The sequence below is a fragment of the Nomia melanderi genome, chromosome 5 (genome assembly GCF_051020985.1).
Source record: "Nomia melanderi isolate GNS246 chromosome 5, iyNomMela1, whole genome shotgun sequence".
NCBI classification, from domain to species: Eukaryota; Metazoa; Arthropoda; class Insecta; order Hymenoptera; family Halictidae; genus Nomia; species Nomia melanderi.
This window is the reverse complement of record NC_135003.1, coordinates 1250271-1268848: the sequence shown is the minus strand read 5'-3', so window position 1 is coordinate 1268848 and position 18578 is coordinate 1250271. Positions and strand designations below refer to the sequence as shown.

Below are 18578 nucleotides of genomic sequence, written 5' to 3'. Positions count from 1 at the left end.
ACTTATTAAAACGAAAGAGATTAAATGATTGCTATTTAGTAGTAATGCGTGAAAATCGATAGAAAGCATAATAAAAGGTGAATAAAACCAATATCAAAAGTAAACGTTGTTGACAATTAATAAAATGTTGTTTACTTCAGTAATCATATTATTATAACCTTTTTATTACTTTATGTACACAATGAATATTCACTTTTCAATTATTAAACTATACTAATACATCTATTAATTTATCGTATGTGACGCTCAATGCCTAATGTTAATTTATTGTAGTATGTTCTAAGAAAAGAACAATCTGCTATCATGAATCTGAAAATTTCATCCATACGTGCATATTTAAAAAATTAGAAACAATATCCATGTATATGAATATTTTAAAAACTAGACATACCTGTACAATAGAATAGTAAGTGGAGCTGTACTAGCATGCCATAAAGAATGAGCATCAAATACCCAAAATATTGGTGCAAAATCTGCTATTTCTAATAAGGTAACAAGGACGGTTAATATATTAAACCAACCAATTAAATGAATATATGGTAACTTTTTATGATTACGATGCCACCATAACATTGTTAAAATAAATGTTAAAAATCCTGAAAATTTTTTAATGGGATATAAATTTGATATTTTGTTTAATAGAATGTTATAAATATAGAAAAAAATATTAACATTGTACTATAATTACCTATGACAATATTAAATTTCATATTGTAATCATAATTAATATCACCAGACCATAAATGTGATAAATGAGTATACAAAGTACTAAGATATCCGCACGTAATCACAGCAAACATTTTATTATTCGTATATGTTAGCCTAAAATTGAAATAGAGAAAGTTTTAGATGTTTTAAAAAAGAAACATATATATATGTTATAATTACGAGTTATACATTACCTTAATAACATACAATACAGTAATGTAAGAACCATAATAAATGCACTAGAATAATCCATTACTTCTGTAAATGGTATGTCTCTCGCATGAAAAACAGAAGACCAAAACCAACCATGGATACATACCTAAAATTAAGTAGTTTTTAATATGCACAGAAGTCAAATATATTTTTTCATATTATAAAAAAATAAATTATATTTAATATAAAAGAAAGGAATAAAAATATTAAAAAAAATTCTTGCTACATACCATACTAAAGTAAGTCCAAACATAAAACATTGGATCAGTGGGCCTTAATTTTCTTTTAAATTTCCAATACATAGTAATATGAGCATAAAAATTTAATATAGAAAATATGACAGATGCAGGCTCTTGGCATCCAAAAAGACGAATAAATGGCCACTGAAATAAACATTAAAAATTATACATGTATGTATATAATAAAATTTATTTTTTTACATTTATTTAATAGATATCATATACTTTTCCATGAAACTGAGGAACTTTTAAGCCATGAGAGATAAAATAATTAACTGTTTCCCACGTACAAACATATCTACAATCTTCTTCACAAGACCAAAATAGCAATCTTAAAAATAAAGAAGGTTGTACTTTGAAATCTTCATCTGTAAAATGTTAATAAAGGAGTTAATGAAGATCTAAATTAATTAAATAAAAACCACTAAAACAATTTATACAACTTTACATTTATGAAATATAATATAAAATATTGATAAATACATTTTCTTGAACAGTTGAAAGTTACAAAAACAATACAAGAAACATTAAAAATAATCAATTTGAAGAATGTTTAAAAGTATTAGATCTGTAATATTTGTTTTAAAAATCTTTGTTATAAAATTTGTAATATGTAAAGTTCACATACTCGCTAGACAATTAATTCCACGACATTTTGCTAGGCATAAATTGTAAAATTGCGATCTATCTCCCGTTGAACCAATTACGCTTGTAATATAAAATGATTGAAGCGCAAAAATGAAAATCCATCTGGTATTTGACATGCCACTCGTGTGCCGCCACAAACCGTACTGCATGGCTTGAATTAATTATTACAGTGTCTGAAACCTTAGTAATGAAGTTGTGTTCCAATGCTTCCAATAAAATTCTAATTCCATTACCATTGGTTGTAATCTCAAATCGTTAATCGAATATTAAATGTATTTGTAATTCAAATTTTTTAAATAAAAGTGTGGCCTAAAGAAAACATAAAACATAATTCGTTATTTTATATTATTGAATATAGTTTTACAAAAACAGGTAAATATTCTTTTATATATATTTTACAATAATTATAAATACTTTAAAATTATTTTTATTATATACGATATTAATTAATTATATTATAGTTATATGCCGATGACATATTTGGTTACACTATATTCTAGCTTTTATACATACATTTTTATGGACTTCAGCATGATACGTGTAAAATAAGATACGTGATTTATCATGGATGAGTAACGTATTTTGTGAACATAATATGTAAACAATATGAAACACAAATTTTTGAACATTTAAACATTTTGAAATGTACACTCTTCTGCATGGGTTGTACAAGTATCTTGTGCAAAAAGATGAATATTTTATATTAATATTAGGACTCGACAATGCTGGAAAAACGGTGAGAGCTGATAAAGACATTAAATTTAAGGTTAAATTATTATTGTATATTTATTTCTTTATATTCTTTACATTGTAGACATACTTGGAAGCGGCAAAAACGAAATTTACGAAAAATTATAAGGGTATGAACCCTAGTAAAATCACAACAACTGTAGGTTTAAACATTGGGAAAATTGATATTGCTGGTGTTCGCTTTAATTTCTGGGATCTTGGTGGACAAGAAGAACTTCGATCATTGTGGGATAAAGTAAATAAACAACGTTTAATAATATATTTTTATAAATACTAAAAATAATTATTTTGTATTTTTAGTATTATGCAGAATCGCATGCAGTGATTTATATAGTAGATTCATCGGATCGTGAAAAAATACCGGAATCTAAAGAAACATTTGGTAAAATATAATAAAAATCTTTTGTGAGTTTAATTTCCAAATTATATGAAAAAATAATAATAACACTTTATTACAGATAGAATTATATCATCTGAACACCTAATAGGTGTACCCCTCTTAGTTCTAGCAAATAAGCAAGATGTGCCTGATTGTATGGGTGTTAGGGAAGTAAAACCAATTTTTAATCAAAACGCACATTTAATTGGTCGAAGAGATTGTATGGTCATGCCTGTATCTGCTTTAAATGGGTATGTAAATCGTTAAACTATTTATCGTATAATACTTGATGTTAATTTAATTTAAAATATATTACACTTTTAATTAAATAATTTTTTTTATATGAATCAATTTTTATGTACATCAAAATTTTTCGTCAAAACTTTTTGTTTCGTTACAAGTAAATATATGTTCATACGTGCTTTGCCAGACCAATTACTATGTGTAATAAAACAGATTTTTATTAATAAAGACATTGTAAGGCTCATTGTAATAACTATATTAAAGCAAATCTATACTATCAAGTTGCATGTGCTTCATAACAGAGCACACTTTTTAAAATTAAAGTTATTAGAATTATTATTACATTAATCAGATTATTAAAATTATTAATACATCAGTAAATTAATCACGAATATTGATTAATCACTGCTTTTTAAATAAATAATATACTCATATCTTTTGCAATATACACAATGATTATAGTCTTTTTTATTTAAGAAAGTTATTGTACATTGTTGTCTATAATAATTGTTCCTTTTTCTATGAACACACTAGACTAATGACATTTAGGTGCTCAATACAAGGTGAAAAGTTATTGCGATTATCGGTACGTCAAAAATTTCATTCTTTAAAAAACAGACTATAGTGTATTTGATAGGTATATAAATAAATAACTATCATAGTTTGTTTAATAAAGAATTTATCATAAATAGTAAAATGTAATTATATTTACATGAATGTAATTAGAAATAATCTTTTCTAATTAATTTGAATATGTTAGCAGATGAATTATGAACTCTTTATAAAATTGAATTTAATTGTACTTTATGCAACCAAAAAATAATATATGTTTATCATAAATTTAAATCTTAATTTCATTACTATGAATCAAAAATTACCAATAATATATAACATAGATGGTTAAATGTAACATTATGATGTACATTATGCTGTAATAATTAATGAAAGGGGCTGTGTTATGAAGTATATGAGGCTTATTTGTAATAATCATTTTAAGTAATCATTTGTATGATATAAAAGGGATGGTGTAGATGAAGGCATTCACTGGCTTGTAGACTGTGTCAAGAGAAACAACGATGTTCGCCCACCACGTAACCAGAACGACAGTTGCCTGTCTTAATATCACATTCCTATTTTATTTTAAAATATAGATTAATTTGTAAACAGTATTTTAACATATAAATTCTGTACATTTACATTAAAAATAACTACATTTTTACCAATAAATCTTGTTTTCTAAACTATGTTAGTTAATTTATCCAATAATATCGATTCCGGCCATTACTGCTTTTATTATCTCTTATTATGTCATGATATTACACTTGAAGTATTATTCTATATTTTTTGTCTTATATTTCTAATATATTTATCTAATACGATTGATTTACAAACAATGGTCATTCATCGTCTTTATATTACATTTACCTTAATTATTATTAAATTGTATTAAGTTTTTATCTCATATTAATTTAGAAGAATTATTACATTTTCAAATTGTTCTGGTAATATAACTTACTTGTGTTGCTGCTATCAAGGTAGTAACTGAGATAAGAGATAATGCCAACACCTTGCCTCACATTCTGTTATGTTGGTGATAAAAAGTCTACAAAACTGGTAGTTCAAGCGTATATACTGGATAATATATGGATTGCAATTTTAACTAAGTCTTTGTCTCAAGTTCTTTATTTGTTAAGATTTAGTGCATTATGTGGCCTTATTATGAATCGGATGACTGGAGTGTTCTACCACCAGAATTAAACAGAAGGTGATCATTTTCATAATTTTTACTCTTCATATAAAAGAAGTTTATGTATTCAAAATATTCATTATATATGTAATAATTTTTTAAATAAACTACAAAAGAGTGTATATTAAGAAAAAGACAAAATAAAATCAAAAGATTATAATTAAAATATAAATTTTACATTGTTATATAAAACAATAAACTTTTTGTGTTGTTATATTGTTTATAAAATAATTTTATTTAAGAAATAATTTATTCAAATCGTTTAAAAAAAAATTGTATTGGCCTATGTTAACATACGATGGAAAATGCACAGTACATATTTATTATTTTTAACAACAGTTGTGCAATGACACTCAGATTATATATGAGTGTCAATAGGAGTTACTAAATTGTTTTATTTATAACAACAGAACCGTTACATCATTAAGAAATGTTACGAGCAATTCATTATCTTATTATAACAGATAAAAAAATAAATCATAAAAATTAATTTTTCTAAAATAATATGAATTTCGCGCTTTAAAAACGAGTATCATTGTTATTCACTACGTTGAACAAAAGTATAAATAAGTAACCGGCAACTACAATTACAAATAAGCGAAATAAATTGAATTCTATGAGCGAACAATAATCGGTGAATCTACTCGTCGATGTTCCTAATCATAAGACACACATGATATAGAAATCAGTCACGACAACATACACCGAAATGTCACAGTATTATCAGGAACAACGTCAATGACAATAGGTAGCCATCTTGACTTTTGGTGCGCGAATACCGCGGACTATTGAGGAGAGTGTCTGTCGCGTTATAGACTAAACAATCGTGAACCGTTTAACTATGTCTGCGGTTTTTTTCTGGAATTGATTAGCCCTTGTTGCAAATTGAAGTTTTCCACGGTACGTATTGTTGATCATAAAAATCCAGCTTAGAAGAAATTACTCGGAATGCAATGTGTATATACAAACCAATACAGGCCGATATACCCAGGTGCAGGACAGACTATGCAAAAGTGAGTGAGGGCGCACGACTCGCGCCCTGGGAGGCGAGGCATTTCTCGCCGTATTTGTCATACGACTTGCGTGTAAAAGGTGGGCGACACGACGACGGTATACACGACGCGCCTTCGTGCCGTCTTACACATACGTCGTAAACGTCGCTCGATTTCCGGATTCGAGTTTCCTGAAAACGACGTCCTTGACTTGGTACTGTTTGACAGCTAGAAAACTAACCCTTGGTTCGATGCCCTTCAGTGCGAACGAATCTTTTATATAACCGGTTTACACATTTTACAATATGCTGCCGACTTGTGCGAGCGTGCGACCGCGACGCGTTTTTATAACACGTGAATTCGTGGTCGAATGACATTCAAAAACTAGGTAATATCCATTGCATGCGCTGCAAATACATTTTGATCGAGTGCTTGGATCTCGTCAGTGAAACCGGTTATTTTACGTGTCGTGAAAAATAATGAAATACAAAGTTCTTGTTCTCCGTCTAAGGAACACGTTAGATGGTCATTGTTTTTCATGATATATTCATTTCAGTTATACATTGTTCTAATTAGTGGTATGATTAATCTATAAATATATTTTACAGTGATGATATTTTTGGAATAAGTTTATTTTCAATCTTATTTCTTTTGTGAGACTGCATTGAAAATATCAAAAGATTATATTATTACTTGAAATTAAATATCATTAATTCATTTGAAAACACTGTAATAAATGTATCTGCTGTTTGCAATATTTGTTTAAAATCTAAATCTATTGCTATAAACAAGTTTATATCATTATGCGATCATGACTTTTGAATGAATATTAATAATTCTTATTGGGCGGAGAACATTAACATAGTTTTGTCTAATTTGTGTTTTGAAAATAGTTAGTTGTTTAAGATCTATGAAAATAACTTTATAGAAAATTCCATAACATTGCCTGACCTTTCCCTAATAGGAAGCAAACGGTTCGTGTTCCATATTCAGCTTCACATCATTTGTAATATCGAAGCTCATCGTATACGTTTGAAAACTACGCTGTGAAACCATGAATGCTTCAGAACATGGGTAATATATAATTCTGATTATAAACATCTTTAATAATATCAATTAAGAGCCATTACAGATTGTGTAATTATCATAACATAAAAAATTAATCAATTATATTGTGCTTTTTATGAAAATTATTATTTTATATTTTAATCGAAGAAACACATTTCCATATATTATAATGGCAAAGAATACACATTGATCGGACTAAAGTATACAACATAATGTTACTTGTTATCAATTAAAAATAACTAAGAAATAATTAAAATCAGATCACAGGTGTCATTGCACAACAAAGAAAATGGTATGTAAATGTTTTGTGTGTATAAAATAGCATGGGTGTGTACATTACAGGTTTAACCCAGCCTTTAACATGGCCTCCATAAAACAAGCTTTTAACGAGGCAGTAGAAAGAGGTAAGTGTAATGTTGACAAAATATTGAATATCTCATTCATCTTTATTAATATTTTACATTCCCAGCTTGCTATTTTCTATTTATACTCGCACACGCATGTTTCTATACATTAAGTATTATAATTATTTTATATCATAATATAAACACATACAGATATTTAAATTAGAAGTATTTATTGTATATTTCATATATGTATTTCATGAAAAAATAAGTAGACATGGATTCTAATTTCCTTAATTATTAGAAATTTAAGTTAATATACAATTATAACTTTTATTTAATACAGTTATTATATGTGGTACATACTTTTAGTGTTGTCCTATATAAAATATATTTTTTTAAAGTTATTACCAGTCCTACTTTTTGTACATACATTGAGAATTATTATTTTACTTATATTATTGCTTATTATTATTATGAAATTTAATTTCCATTATGGTTGTTATCCTTAGCTTGAGCATTTAACTCATTAAATCCTACTAACACTAAAATTGATAACATATGTGTAATTTAAAAGTCTCAACAGTTAGAATGCCTGCACCGACACGACTAAGGGATCTCATCAGGCAAATAAGAGCTGCACGTACCGCAGCAGAAGAGAGAACAGTCGTTAATAAAGAATGTGCGTATATTCGTTCTACATTTAGAGAAGAAGACAGTGTATGGAGATGTCGCAATATTGCAAAACTCCTATATATTCATATGCTTGGGTTTGTACCAAATTTTTTTAACATATTCAACTATACTTAATAGAATAATTATAATTACATCATTTTTATCAAAACTGAAATACTGACTAACTTTTCAGGTATCCAGCTCATTTTGGCCAATTAGAATGTTTAAAACTCATTGCATCTCCAAGGTTTACGGACAAACGAATTGGTTACTTGGGTGCAATGTTACTGTTAGATGAACGACAGGATGTTCATCTTCTAATTACAAATTGCTTAAAAAAGTGACGTTTTTATAACATTACTTTAATAGTATTCTGTTTCAAACATCTATTGAAATATTAACATTGTGCATTTCTTTTACAGTGATTTAAATAGCGCAACACAGTTTGTTAATGGTTTAGCATTATGTACCTTGGGTGCAATTGCATCACCAGAAATGGCAAGAGATTTGGCATCTGAAGTTGAAAGGCTAATGAAATCACCAAATGCATACCTTCGAAAAAAAGCAGCTCTTTGTGCATTTAGAATCATTAGACGTGTACCAGAATTGATGGAAATGTTTTTACCTGCTACTCGCAGCTTAATTACAGAAAAAAACCATGGAGTATTAATTACGGGTGTTACACTTATCACAGAAATGTGTGAAAATAGTGTCGATACATTAAATCATTTTAAAAAGGTAAGCTTTATATGTTTTAATAACAGATAATAATATTAGTATTGATACAAGGAATAGTAGAATACTTAGATGTCTTGAATATTATTAAAAGATGTCAAGTCATTGCATTAAAGAAGATAGATTTTTCCTCAACACAATTTAAGTTTTTTGATGTTGTATTAGTTATATAGTTGCAGTCTAGATTGTAGTGGCATTAATTCTTACAAGTGCATTAAATTGGTAGTGTTAGTAAAAATTTCCTCGTACTGAATTAATTAAAATTACAATACAGAAGAATTATAGTAAGGAGTGCGTATATATTTATGTTTGATATGTATATACAATTATGCGCATCTATAATTCCCTAAAAATTTAATTGAAGTTATTATGCGATAAAAATAAAGAACACCTAAATTATTTTTTATCGATACTTATAAGTCTAATAATCTTAATATTGTATTAAGAAAGTATTTCCACATCTAATATTTTACAAAAAATTTTAATTCAAAATTAATAATTCTGAATAATATTTACATATATGATTTCGTAATTGTTTAATCTATTTTTGCTTCTGATAATATTCATAATATAAGTATGGTTTTGTCTTCCTTAGGAATGCGGCCATCGAGAGGTAACATGCATAAAAGCATCCTTTATACTTTTGCATGTTTGCTTATTATGGACTCCATTCTTTTGTTTTTTTTTCTTTTACGTAATTTCTTTATTGTCATTATATGATTGCTCGTGTTAAATGTGCCATTACAATTCTTTGACATTTCACGAACAACATAAAAATATATGCATGTATTTTAAAAATATAGTACTATGATCATATTTCTGAAAAATACGATTTAATTATCAATTTTATATTCTTTTTATAATTATTTCAATTTTAAATATTGAAGACATTGTCATTTCATTAATATGTATAAAATAAAAATAATGCTGAAACAATATTAGGTATTTAAATGTAGTTTATTGGGATAAAGTGAATAAGTTTAGTTATTATGTATGTTGACGGCGAATATGACACTGTTCATTGTTGGCTCCTTACTAATTTTGTAAATAGATTATGAAATTATCGCTGGAACAACCGACGAGATATGCAATTTGTCCTTAGGAACGTGAATGATAATTGCGTTAAAAGTGTTAAATGTAGTTTTATATTTTAGATAATTACATTAAAATTATTTACATTTTTACAAATTATATTAAATTGAAAAATAATTACATAATGAATCAAAGTTTGCAGTAGAATTTATATTTGAATTAATCACTTTGATTTATTTTATTTTAACGTTCTTATACTTATAGATTGAATATACGAATTAATATATTGATAAAACAATACGTATTTCTTACACATAGTTTTTCTATATACATATAGGGTTAACATAAATTACAATAAAAGTGTGATAAGGCAGTTTTTATTGGTAAAAATAAGTAGAAATGTTAAAATAATTGTTTCTAGTTATATAAAGTGTTATTATGTAATGAAATTCATTTTTCTGGAAAATTAAGCTTCCTATGAGAGAAAATTATTTTATCATTTTGACTTATTTAGGACTGTAGAATTCCTATTCATTTCAGGTATATTATAATTTATGACGAACCATACATTATTTGTGGTATTGTCTATATATGTTTATCTTTATAAAATATAATTTTTGAAAATTTATTTTCTAGTAAATTCTATTAGAGATTTCTATTGATGTAGTGTTTTTTTAATAAACAAAGCAATGCTACTAAATTAGGCTTTTTTTTTGGTTATCAGCTTACACTTTTCTCTTAAAAACAGAATTGTATTTCCTTTTATCTTCAGCGTTTAGTATTAAACATTGCTTTTTCATAAATTGAAAGATATTTTATTGATACAGTGAATATGCAATGTCACTATGTTAAACTGTTCTTTTATATATATTTTCAGATTTTTCCATTTAACTTTTTTTGTGTGAATTAATACAATCAATAAATGTTATTAATTTTAAATAAAATTATTTTGCAGATTGTGCCAAATCTTGTAAGAATTTTGAAGAATTTGATCTTAGCTGGATATTCACCAGAGCATGATGTGTCAGGTGTATCTGATCCTTTCCTACAAGTAAAAATATTACGCCTTTTACGAATTTTGGGACGCAATGATATTGATGCATCAGAAGCAATGAATGATATACTTGCACAAGTCGCAACAAATACGGAAACTAGTAAAAATGTTGGTAATACGATATTGTATGAAACTGTATTATCTATTATGGACATAAAATCAGAGAGCGGACTTAGAGTGTTGGCGGTGAATATATTGGGCCGATTTTTATTAAATAATGATAAGAATATTCGATACGTTGCTTTGAATACATTATTAAAAACAGTTTATGTAGACACAAGTGCAGTCCAAAGACATCGTTCAACAATTTTGGTAATATTTTCACATCATTAATATATTTTGCAATACATAAACACTTAAAACATAATATTACATTTTATATATATTCTTTAGGAGTGTTTGAAAGATCCAGATGTATCAATTAGAAGACGAGCAATGGAGCTCAGTTTTGCACTCGTGAATTCTAACAACATTAGAAATATGATGAAGGAATTGTTGCTATTCTTGGAACGTGCTGATCCAGAATTTAAAGCACAATGCAGTAGTAATATAGTAATGTCTGCCGAGAGATTCGCGCCGAATAAGCGTTGGCACCTTGAAACCTTATTTAAAGTTCTTGTTGCTGTATGTCATTTACTTTATATTTTTCCTTTTTTCTTTGTATCTATGTCCATAGCATTTTTGTTTAACTATTATTATTTCTCAGGCTGGTAATTATGTCAGAGATGATGTAGTAGCATGTACTATTCAATTAATTTCGGAAACTCAGTCGCAACAAAGTTATGCTGTCAGTGCATTATGGAAAGCATTAGAAAAAGATACATCCGATAAACAACCTTTGGCTCAAGTAGCAACATGGTGCATTGGTGAATATGGTGATTTATTATTATATGGGCCACCATCGGAAGATGCAGATACTCCAGTCAATGTATGTTGGATGTATACAATTTCTTTCGCATTCTTTTTATTTTAGTTTTATTTTCTTTCATATTTTATACCAATCTCTTTTGAATTAAAACATTTTAAATTAATCAGTAATGAATTAACAGTAATTGAATACTTAATCCGTAAGTTTATGTCATTATTAGTTAACAGAAGACGAAGTTATCGATGTCTACCAAAGGTTATTATGGAATCCACAAAATACAGTTGTTACAAAACAATATACATTATTGTCTCTGACGAAACTTAGTACACGATTTCAAAAGGGAAACGAGTAAGCATTATTTGGAAGTATAATGATGACTTATTTTATTATATTTCTTACGTTTAAATTGATATAAAATAATAATTCTTCTATATTATAGAAAAATTCGTCAAATAATCGATACTTTTGGAAGCAATTTACATATCGAATTGCAACAACGGGGCATTGAATTCTCACAATTGTTCAGAAAATATGATCATTTACGACCCGCGTTACTTGAAAGAATGCCTCCGATGGAAACGGCAAGACCACAAGCTAATGGCATTATTGGTATGGTAAATGGTGAACCAGAACCGGAAGAGGAAAAATCAACAGTCTTGGAAACAAGTACACCACCATCTGATTCAGTGAGTCTACAGCAAATATTTAGGAAAACAAATGAAATATAATAGTTTATTAGATATAGATATAGGTGCTAACAGATTTTTAATTAATATAAAAAGCAAAACGTGAGAAAATTACTAGCATAAATTTCTTATCGTTATTGCTAATATTATTAAATTTTAAAACTCTTTTTACATTTTATAGAGTGCACTTTTAGATTTGCTTGGAACTACTGACATAGGAGTGACATCTACAGTGTCAAATAAAAATCCACCTGTCAATACAACTTCTGTAGTAAACAATAATGATCTTTTGGATTTACTTGGTAGTTTGGATTTAAGTGCGCCTACATCTACATCTACATCTATACTGCCACAGGCCCAAACGCCAACGCAAGTATTTAGTCCTACAAACACGAACAACTTTTTAGTGGATGGTTTACTTAATTCATCATCAACCCAAAACGGTTTGTATACTCTAATATATAATACTTTACTGTATAATTTTCATTTACAATATTAGGATTTAATCTATATTTTATTTGAAAATTTTAGATACGCCCACTATGGTTGTATTGGATAAATCAGGACTTAAAATAACTTTCAGATTAGAAAGACCTCCAGATATTGCTGATTTATTAATTATAAACATGTCAGCACAGAATTCTGGAAATGTTATGCTAACTGATTTTCTGTTTCAAGCAGCAGTTCCTAAGGTAAGATAGGTACTTAAACATTTATATTTCTTAAGAAACAATGTAATTAATTATTTTTATTTTCAGACATTCCAACTACAAATGTTGTCTCCATCGAGCACAGTCATTCCTCCATCAGGGCAAGTAACACAAGTCTTGAAAGTTACGAATATCAACAAAGTAAGTTTTGATAATAATATATCATGTTTAAATGATAAATATAAAAGAAAAAACTATTACTTAATCATTATTTATGTATACTTTCGTTGCATTCAGGTACCTCTAAGAATGAGATTACGTATCTCGTATACTGGATCATCAGGACCAGTCTTGGAACAAACAGAAGTAAATAATTTTCCTCCATTGGCATCACAGTGACAACATATATCAAGGAAAACAATTGTACATATGCCTGTCTAAATAAGTAACTGAGTCTGAAATAGACTGAACTCAATTTCATTTCTCCATTGGGTAAAAAGAAACATATTGATAAGAGGACATGTCTGACGAAAGAAATGTCTGATTAATAAAATCAATAATGGATCATACATGGTACGATTCTAATAGCATACAAAGTTATAATGAATCTTAATTTTATATCGTACATAAAAATTGTTTCATCTGCTCTCACAGACCATATTTTAAATTTGCAGAAAATGTATACTTTTCATCATATCTCGTATATGCAATTTTTGTAAATACGTTTCAATGGGAAGAGTATTTTAGTATTTTTATTGTATGCTTTATATAAAACAACGAAATATTTTTCGAATTTAAAAAAAATTGCACAATATGAAATTGTTTTCCATATGTTTAAAATATGAAAAGAACATGTTGATAAATTGGTTATTTACATTGTTTATTATATAAATACATTTGTAATTAATTTATATAACGTTTATTGGGCAGATGGTATGATATTCATTTTGAAGTCTTTCAGAAGTAGTAAATTTATTGAAGGAATGGTGATGATTAAATTTCAAATCACAGAAAGGAATGTAAAATTTCTCTGTACTATGCTGCATGTATGAGAGACGTGTAAATATTTTCTCTAATCGAATATAGAAAGATAGAACAAAATATTACATGCAACATTGTTATTTGATCTGTTGAATTTATAATCTTACAGCTTCTGATTTAGCTTATAATTTTGTACATGCAACAGTTCTTTAACAAACTGAATGCAAGACAGATACACAACAAAATATAGTAAAATCACTCAAAAAATGATGGTGGAAGTTGTTTATTCGTAAAAATGTTGCTGCCCAATTATCAACAAGCACTCAAATTTTGCTGTAATAATTGATCTTTTCTACCTATATTTGTAAGTAATAAATGAACGCGAATGCCTTGTAAATACATAAATAATTGCAGTAACATAGGAGTGATTAAATTCTTATTATAAAGAGTTGTAAAATGGGATTCTTTACTATATGTGTTTATGATGTAATTGACATTTTAATTATTAATAGAAAAACTTCTGCTTCTTTCACACAGATAAATTTTTTTAGGAGGGAGAGACACATGAATGCAAGTACATATGTAGTGTGTACGTTTGCTACACCCCATATTTACGTCTGTTATGTGTGATGTTTATACAGTTTTTAATGTATTCGGAGTATATGATGCCATTGGAGGGCTGATTGTCATATAATTTTTTACAGGCAGATTCGTTGATTAAATTACATGAAATTGTGTTAAACAAAATGTTCTTTTTCGTAAGAAAACTTAAATTCTCATTAATATTAATATATATATTGGGAAAATATTGCTTCAAAAATATATCATATGTTTATCAATACAATTTTTAAAATAAACTCAAGAATTATTACTTCTGAAAATACATAAACTTATTTAAACATAAATTTTATACTACAATATATTATTAATATTATTTCTAAATTATAACAAATAACATTTGGTTTAAAATGCTATTTTTAAGATTATTGATGAAAAATTTCTTATTGTTCTTAAGTAACATATAATTTTAAACAGAAACACTCATAAAATTTTTTCGTGAAATAAAAGTTTAAATAAAAATTATGATACAGAAAAGTATTTTTACATTCCTTTTTATTATAGAACTTCTTAAAATATGTATAATGTAAAATTGAGTTCAACGCAACTCACGATTTCTTCTCCTACAGTTTAATGAACTTGAAACTTGTATGAGTGAGTTGAACTCCTTTTGAAAAAGCTCATATTTTTTTATACACGTCATTTCACTTTTTTGAGAAGCAAGAACTTGACGAATATTCTGCATCTATGTCATGTGAAGATATGCAAGATAAAAGTGGAATGCGTAAAATGTAGCAATAGTGATCTTGCAGGTATTCTTTTTCAAGATTTTATGTAAATGAAGTTACGGTACACATTTGTACTTAATTGTATTTAATTTACTTTAATATAATATTACATGAACAGATAGTCTTTTAAGTATTATTAGATCTAACAACGTAAAAAAAATTTAAACACAAATTGTGTTTCACTATGTTTCACTTTTTGAATTTTTCTTAAGATCATAAATATCATAACATACCAGTAAGTATATTATCAGTCTAATTGTATGCATTTTAGCTCCGTCCCTTATATGTTGTGCGCTATGAATGCAAAAGTGTATACATAATTCTAGAACAGGTGGGTGCGTTTCTGAGTGGCCTTGTCCTAAGTCTGTGACACAGTGTCAGCCCTTCAGTGGGGTGTACTCTGCCTACTTGTTCTCAATATTATATTAGTTTTATAAATATATATGTGTGTGTATTATATATACATATAATTTATTATATAATATATATACATATATATTTATTTATCAACTGTGAAGATATCGAATAATGATACAGATACTGTATATATACTTTCTAGAATCAAGGTGTGAAAATAAAATGTATTTTTATTCCATTAAACTTTTAGAATATTATTATTATTATTATTATTTCTTTTTTGTTATCAGTATGAGATAGTTTTTATTAAACTGTATATTATTATGAAAAACATAATGCGTATAATAAAAGAGAAATATAAATGCAGACATTTTGTATGTATTTTGTTGTTATTACAAATTTTCCATACATTAATTACATATTACGAACATTATTATAATCTTCTTATAATAGTTATACTTTATCTATAACATTTACTGCTGTTGCTGTTGAATTTCAATAGCATTATTACAACCAACCTGATTAAATAATCTGTCTTTAATTATTTGTGCCATTAAACCATGAATAATTTCAATTGTAGTTTTACAACTGTCTCTTGTTGCTTTAATTAGTTTCTCTACTGAACATCGATCATGCGGATCCGTACCACCTAAAATAAATCCTCTTCCAAGTGCTGCTTCAGATTGTTCTAATTTGTCTGATAAGTCAAATATTTGTCCTGTCGTGTAATCTGCATTTGTTAAAAGGCTAGAAGAACTTAATGTGTTCACCCAATATTTATTCCACAAAGAGTCTAATAAACGCCTATCTAATGATGATTTGAAGTACGATACTTCTAATGAATAATATTGTTTGCAGTGAACACCAAAATCTTCAATTTTGTTCAATGGAATTGTTTGATATTCTGATGGTTCTTCATTTGCTGGTTTATATCCCTATAAAAAATCAGACAATTTGTTACATTTTCTACTTTTATATAACATACTGTTTTATACAATATATTTTCTATATCTTCAATAAATTTAAGTCTAACATATATTACCTTTGGATAAGTTCTGAATGCACCTAAACAAACTTTCCCAGCGGATATTGTTCTCACAGGATCAATAACAATAGCAACAAAAGGTTCTTGGAAGTTTTGATTAAGCATTTGGGTAGACACATCAATACCTGATAACCAACAGCCATACCCAGGGTGACTATGATACCATCCAATTGCATTTTCTTGTCTTCCAACCTTGAAACAATACAATATTAATTTCATTAGATTTTAGATTAACTTAATAATATAAACTGTAGAATGTAACAGTAAAAATTCTATGTGAAAAATTATGTGATTAATGATTTATGCTTTGTATATTCAAATATATTTCTCAAACATAAAAAAAAATACCTGTTTAGCTGCTTCTACATATGCTGACATATATTCATAAGCTTGTGCTTGAGCATTCACTCTTGTTTCTGTTCCTTCCACTGGCAATGCAAAAGAATCCATAACAATCATTGTATTTGCAGCTACTTTTCCAAGAAGGAGACCCATTACTTCTAAAGTTCCACCAGAGCGAGCATGCATAACCATTTTTAACAATGCCAACGCAGAGATTTTTATGTCTTTAAAAAAGTGGGGGCTATAAAATTGATAAAAATATTTTCAATATATATATATATATATTATATTGATTATATTATATTAAACATATAATATTATTTTAATATTAATATATGAATGAAAAGAAAATATATACTCTTTTTCCCATGGCTTTGCAGCTAATATGTCCTGTTGTTCTTTACGGTCGTATCTATAAATCTCATCAACAGTGCTGATTGTCTCTACATTATTTGACATTTCCCATGTTTTTTGTGCAATATTACTTTGTTCTGAAGAAGTGCTTGCCATATTGATAAATCCCTGCAAAAATTAAAATTCTTGGTTATACAAAACCAAAATAGCAGAATAAATTAGATATGAAGGAAATAATTTTAAGCTACTTGTCATCGATATATCATACCCTTATAATGATATATAACGTTAATTGTACTAAAAAGTAAATATTTAAAAAATCTTACGAAACTATAACGAAACGTCAAATTACTTATTAAGATTGATTTTCTATAAGATCTAAAATTAGAAATCTATTTTGTTGATATATAATGAAATAACTATTCATACTGTTCAAATTTCATTGTATACACTCTTACCAAAGAACCTATAATGTAAAGATTAAAAATATTTCAAAATCATACTCCGATTATAACTCCGTTTATTATACAGTGAATGTAGGATTTGTTTTCAGTTTAACCACGGATAACATGCAGTAATAGATCATCATTGTGTTTTATATTACTCGAATTATTAGTGTCACCACAGACGAAATATAAGGATAGACCACAGATTTAAGATAAATAAAGACGTTGCATGCTATGAGAATTTTTGTTCAGGACCCCGGGGGTTTTTAAGACCCCCGTACCATTTCGGTGTCGCGCTCGATGATACCGATAATACAAGATCTTAGGCTTGTTAGTAGAAATTGAATTAGCTGTATACTTCATTTCCGCTACGAGTACGCAGCAAGGTTATACTTTGCTTGTGTTGTCACCTATCATTGAATCAGTGTAACTTTAAAAAAAAAAATAAAAGTTTAGTTTATAATATTACGCAATTATTGCAGTAAATTTTATAACAATATTATTAATAAAAAGTTAAATGGTAGTAAATGACCCATTAAAACAAGGGTGTCGAACTGAAAACTCGTAAGCTCCATAGTGACTTTCCCCTCGCGGAGAGTTACCCTCTCTATATTTATAAAAGTACTGACTTTTATATCTATGCTTAATAAAACACTACTTACAGATGTTCATATAC

At 27.5% G+C, this 18578-nt stretch overlaps 4 protein-coding genes across 28 annotated transcripts; 2 read left to right on the top strand and 2 right to left on the bottom strand.

Moving 5' to 3' along the window:
- Positions 1-144: 144 nt before the first annotated feature.
- On the bottom strand, positions 145-4816 carry PGAP3 (Per1-like protein PGAP3). Of its 2 annotated transcripts, none has more exons than XM_031971591.2 (8): positions 4697-4816; positions 1789-2117; positions 1386-1528; positions 1152-1304; positions 903-1027; positions 689-822; positions 392-596; positions 145-309 (listed from the first exon to the last, which is right to left on the bottom strand). In XM_031971591.2, the coding sequence occupies exons 2-8, from the start codon at positions 1955-1957 to the stop codon at positions 231-233; spliced, it is 1008 nt and encodes a 335-aa protein (XP_031827451.1). In that variant the 5' UTR covers positions 1958-2117; positions 4697-4816; the 3' UTR covers positions 145-230. The 2 variants fall into 2 exon arrangements, with proteins under 2 accessions (XP_031827451.1, XP_031827455.1); XM_031971595.2 differs by having other exon boundaries at positions 1789-1981; positions 4697-4760.
- Arfrp1 (ADP-ribosylation factor related protein 1) lies at positions 2394-4421 on the top strand. The gene is made up of 5 exons (XM_031971596.2): positions 2394-2544; positions 2623-2793; positions 2859-2940; positions 3017-3188; positions 4201-4421. Exons 1-5 carry the CDS (start codon positions 2452-2454, stop codon positions 4298-4300), a joined length of 618 nt encoding a protein of 205 aa, XP_031827456.1. The 5' UTR covers positions 2394-2451; the 3' UTR covers positions 4301-4421.
- Positions 4797-16081, top strand: AP-1gamma (adaptor protein complex 1, gamma subunit). Of its 19 annotated transcripts, none has more exons than XM_031971580.2 (17): positions 5460-5827; positions 5905-5940; positions 6884-6993; positions 7330-7391; positions 7909-8101; positions 8200-8346; positions 8429-8744; positions 9337-9354; positions 10729-11139; positions 11221-11451; positions 11534-11755; positions 11916-12043; positions 12135-12381; positions 12563-12824; positions 12913-13073; positions 13140-13232; positions 13329-16081. In XM_031971580.2, exons 3-17 carry the CDS (start codon positions 6974-6976, stop codon positions 13428-13430), a joined length of 2613 nt encoding a protein of 870 aa, XP_031827440.1. In that variant the 5' UTR covers positions 5460-5827; positions 5905-5940; positions 6884-6973; the 3' UTR covers positions 13431-16081. The 19 variants fall into 19 exon arrangements, with proteins under 19 accessions (XP_031827430.1, XP_031827428.1, XP_031827432.1 ...); XM_031971578.2 differs by having other exon boundaries at positions 5905-6019; XM_031971574.2 differs by having other exon boundaries at positions 5905-6307.
- Positions 16074-18239, bottom strand: CSN5 (COP9 signalosome subunit 5). 6 transcript variants are annotated; one of them, XM_031971608.2, is made up of 5 exons: positions 18061-18239; positions 17461-17624; positions 17109-17343; positions 16758-16952; positions 16074-16650 (listed from the first exon to the last, which is right to left on the bottom strand). In XM_031971608.2, exons 2-5 carry the CDS (start codon positions 17610-17612, stop codon positions 16189-16191), a joined length of 1044 nt encoding a protein of 347 aa, XP_031827468.1. In that variant the 5' UTR covers positions 17613-17624; positions 18061-18239; the 3' UTR covers positions 16074-16188. The 6 variants fall into 6 exon arrangements, with proteins under 6 accessions (XP_031827468.1, XP_031827464.1, XP_031827463.1 ...); XM_031971604.2 differs by having other exon boundaries at positions 17960-18237; XM_031971603.2 differs by having other exon boundaries at positions 17915-18064.
- Positions 18240-18578: the final 339 nt, after the last annotated feature.

Bases quoted from the DNA above. Each gene is read 5' to 3' on its own strand.
- AP-1gamma (XM_031971568.2), top strand. From the start codon at position 4,887: ATGTGGCCTTATTATGAATCGGATGACTGGAGTGTTCTACCACCAGAA. The intron at 11,452-11,533 runs GTATGTCATTTA...ATTATTTCTCAG, and splicing joins TATTTAAAGTTCTTGTTGCT to GCTGGTAATTATGTCAGAGA. The intron at 11,756-11,915 runs GTATGTTGGATG...TGTCATTATTAG, and splicing joins ATGCAGATACTCCAGTCAAT to TTAACAGAAGACGAAGTTAT.
- PGAP3 (XM_031971591.2), bottom strand. From the start codon at position 1,957: ATGCAGTACGGTTTGTGGCGGCACACGAGTGGCATGTCAAATACCAGA. The intron at 1,529-1,788 runs GTATGTGAACTT...AACATTTTACAG, and splicing joins TGGAATTAATTGTCTAGCGA to ATGAAGATTTCAAAGTACAA. The intron at 310-391 runs GTATGTCTAGTT...TGAAATTTTCAG, and splicing joins CTTACTATTCTATTGTACAG to ATTCATGATAGCAGATTGTT.
- CSN5 (XM_031971608.2), bottom strand. From the start codon at position 17,612: ATGGCAAGCACTTCTTCAGAACAAAGTAATATTGCACAAAAAACATGG. The intron at 17,344-17,460 runs GTATATATTTTC...TCAATTTTATAG, and splicing joins GCAAAGCCATGGGAAAAAGA to CCCCCACTTTTTTAAAGACA. The intron at 16,651-16,757 runs GTAATATATGTT...GATTTTTTATAG, and splicing joins CATTCAGAACTTATCCAAAG to GGATATAAACCAGCAAATGA.
- Arfrp1 (XM_031971596.2), top strand. From the start codon at position 2,452: ATGTACACTCTTCTGCATGGGTTGTACAAGTATCTTGTGCAAAAAGAT. The intron at 2,794-2,858 runs GTAAATAAACAA...TTGTATTTTTAG, and splicing joins TTCGATCATTGTGGGATAAA to TATTATGCAGAATCGCATGC. The intron at 3,189-4,200 runs GTATGTAAATCG...ATGATATAAAAG, and splicing joins CCTGTATCTGCTTTAAATGG to GGATGGTGTAGATGAAGGCA.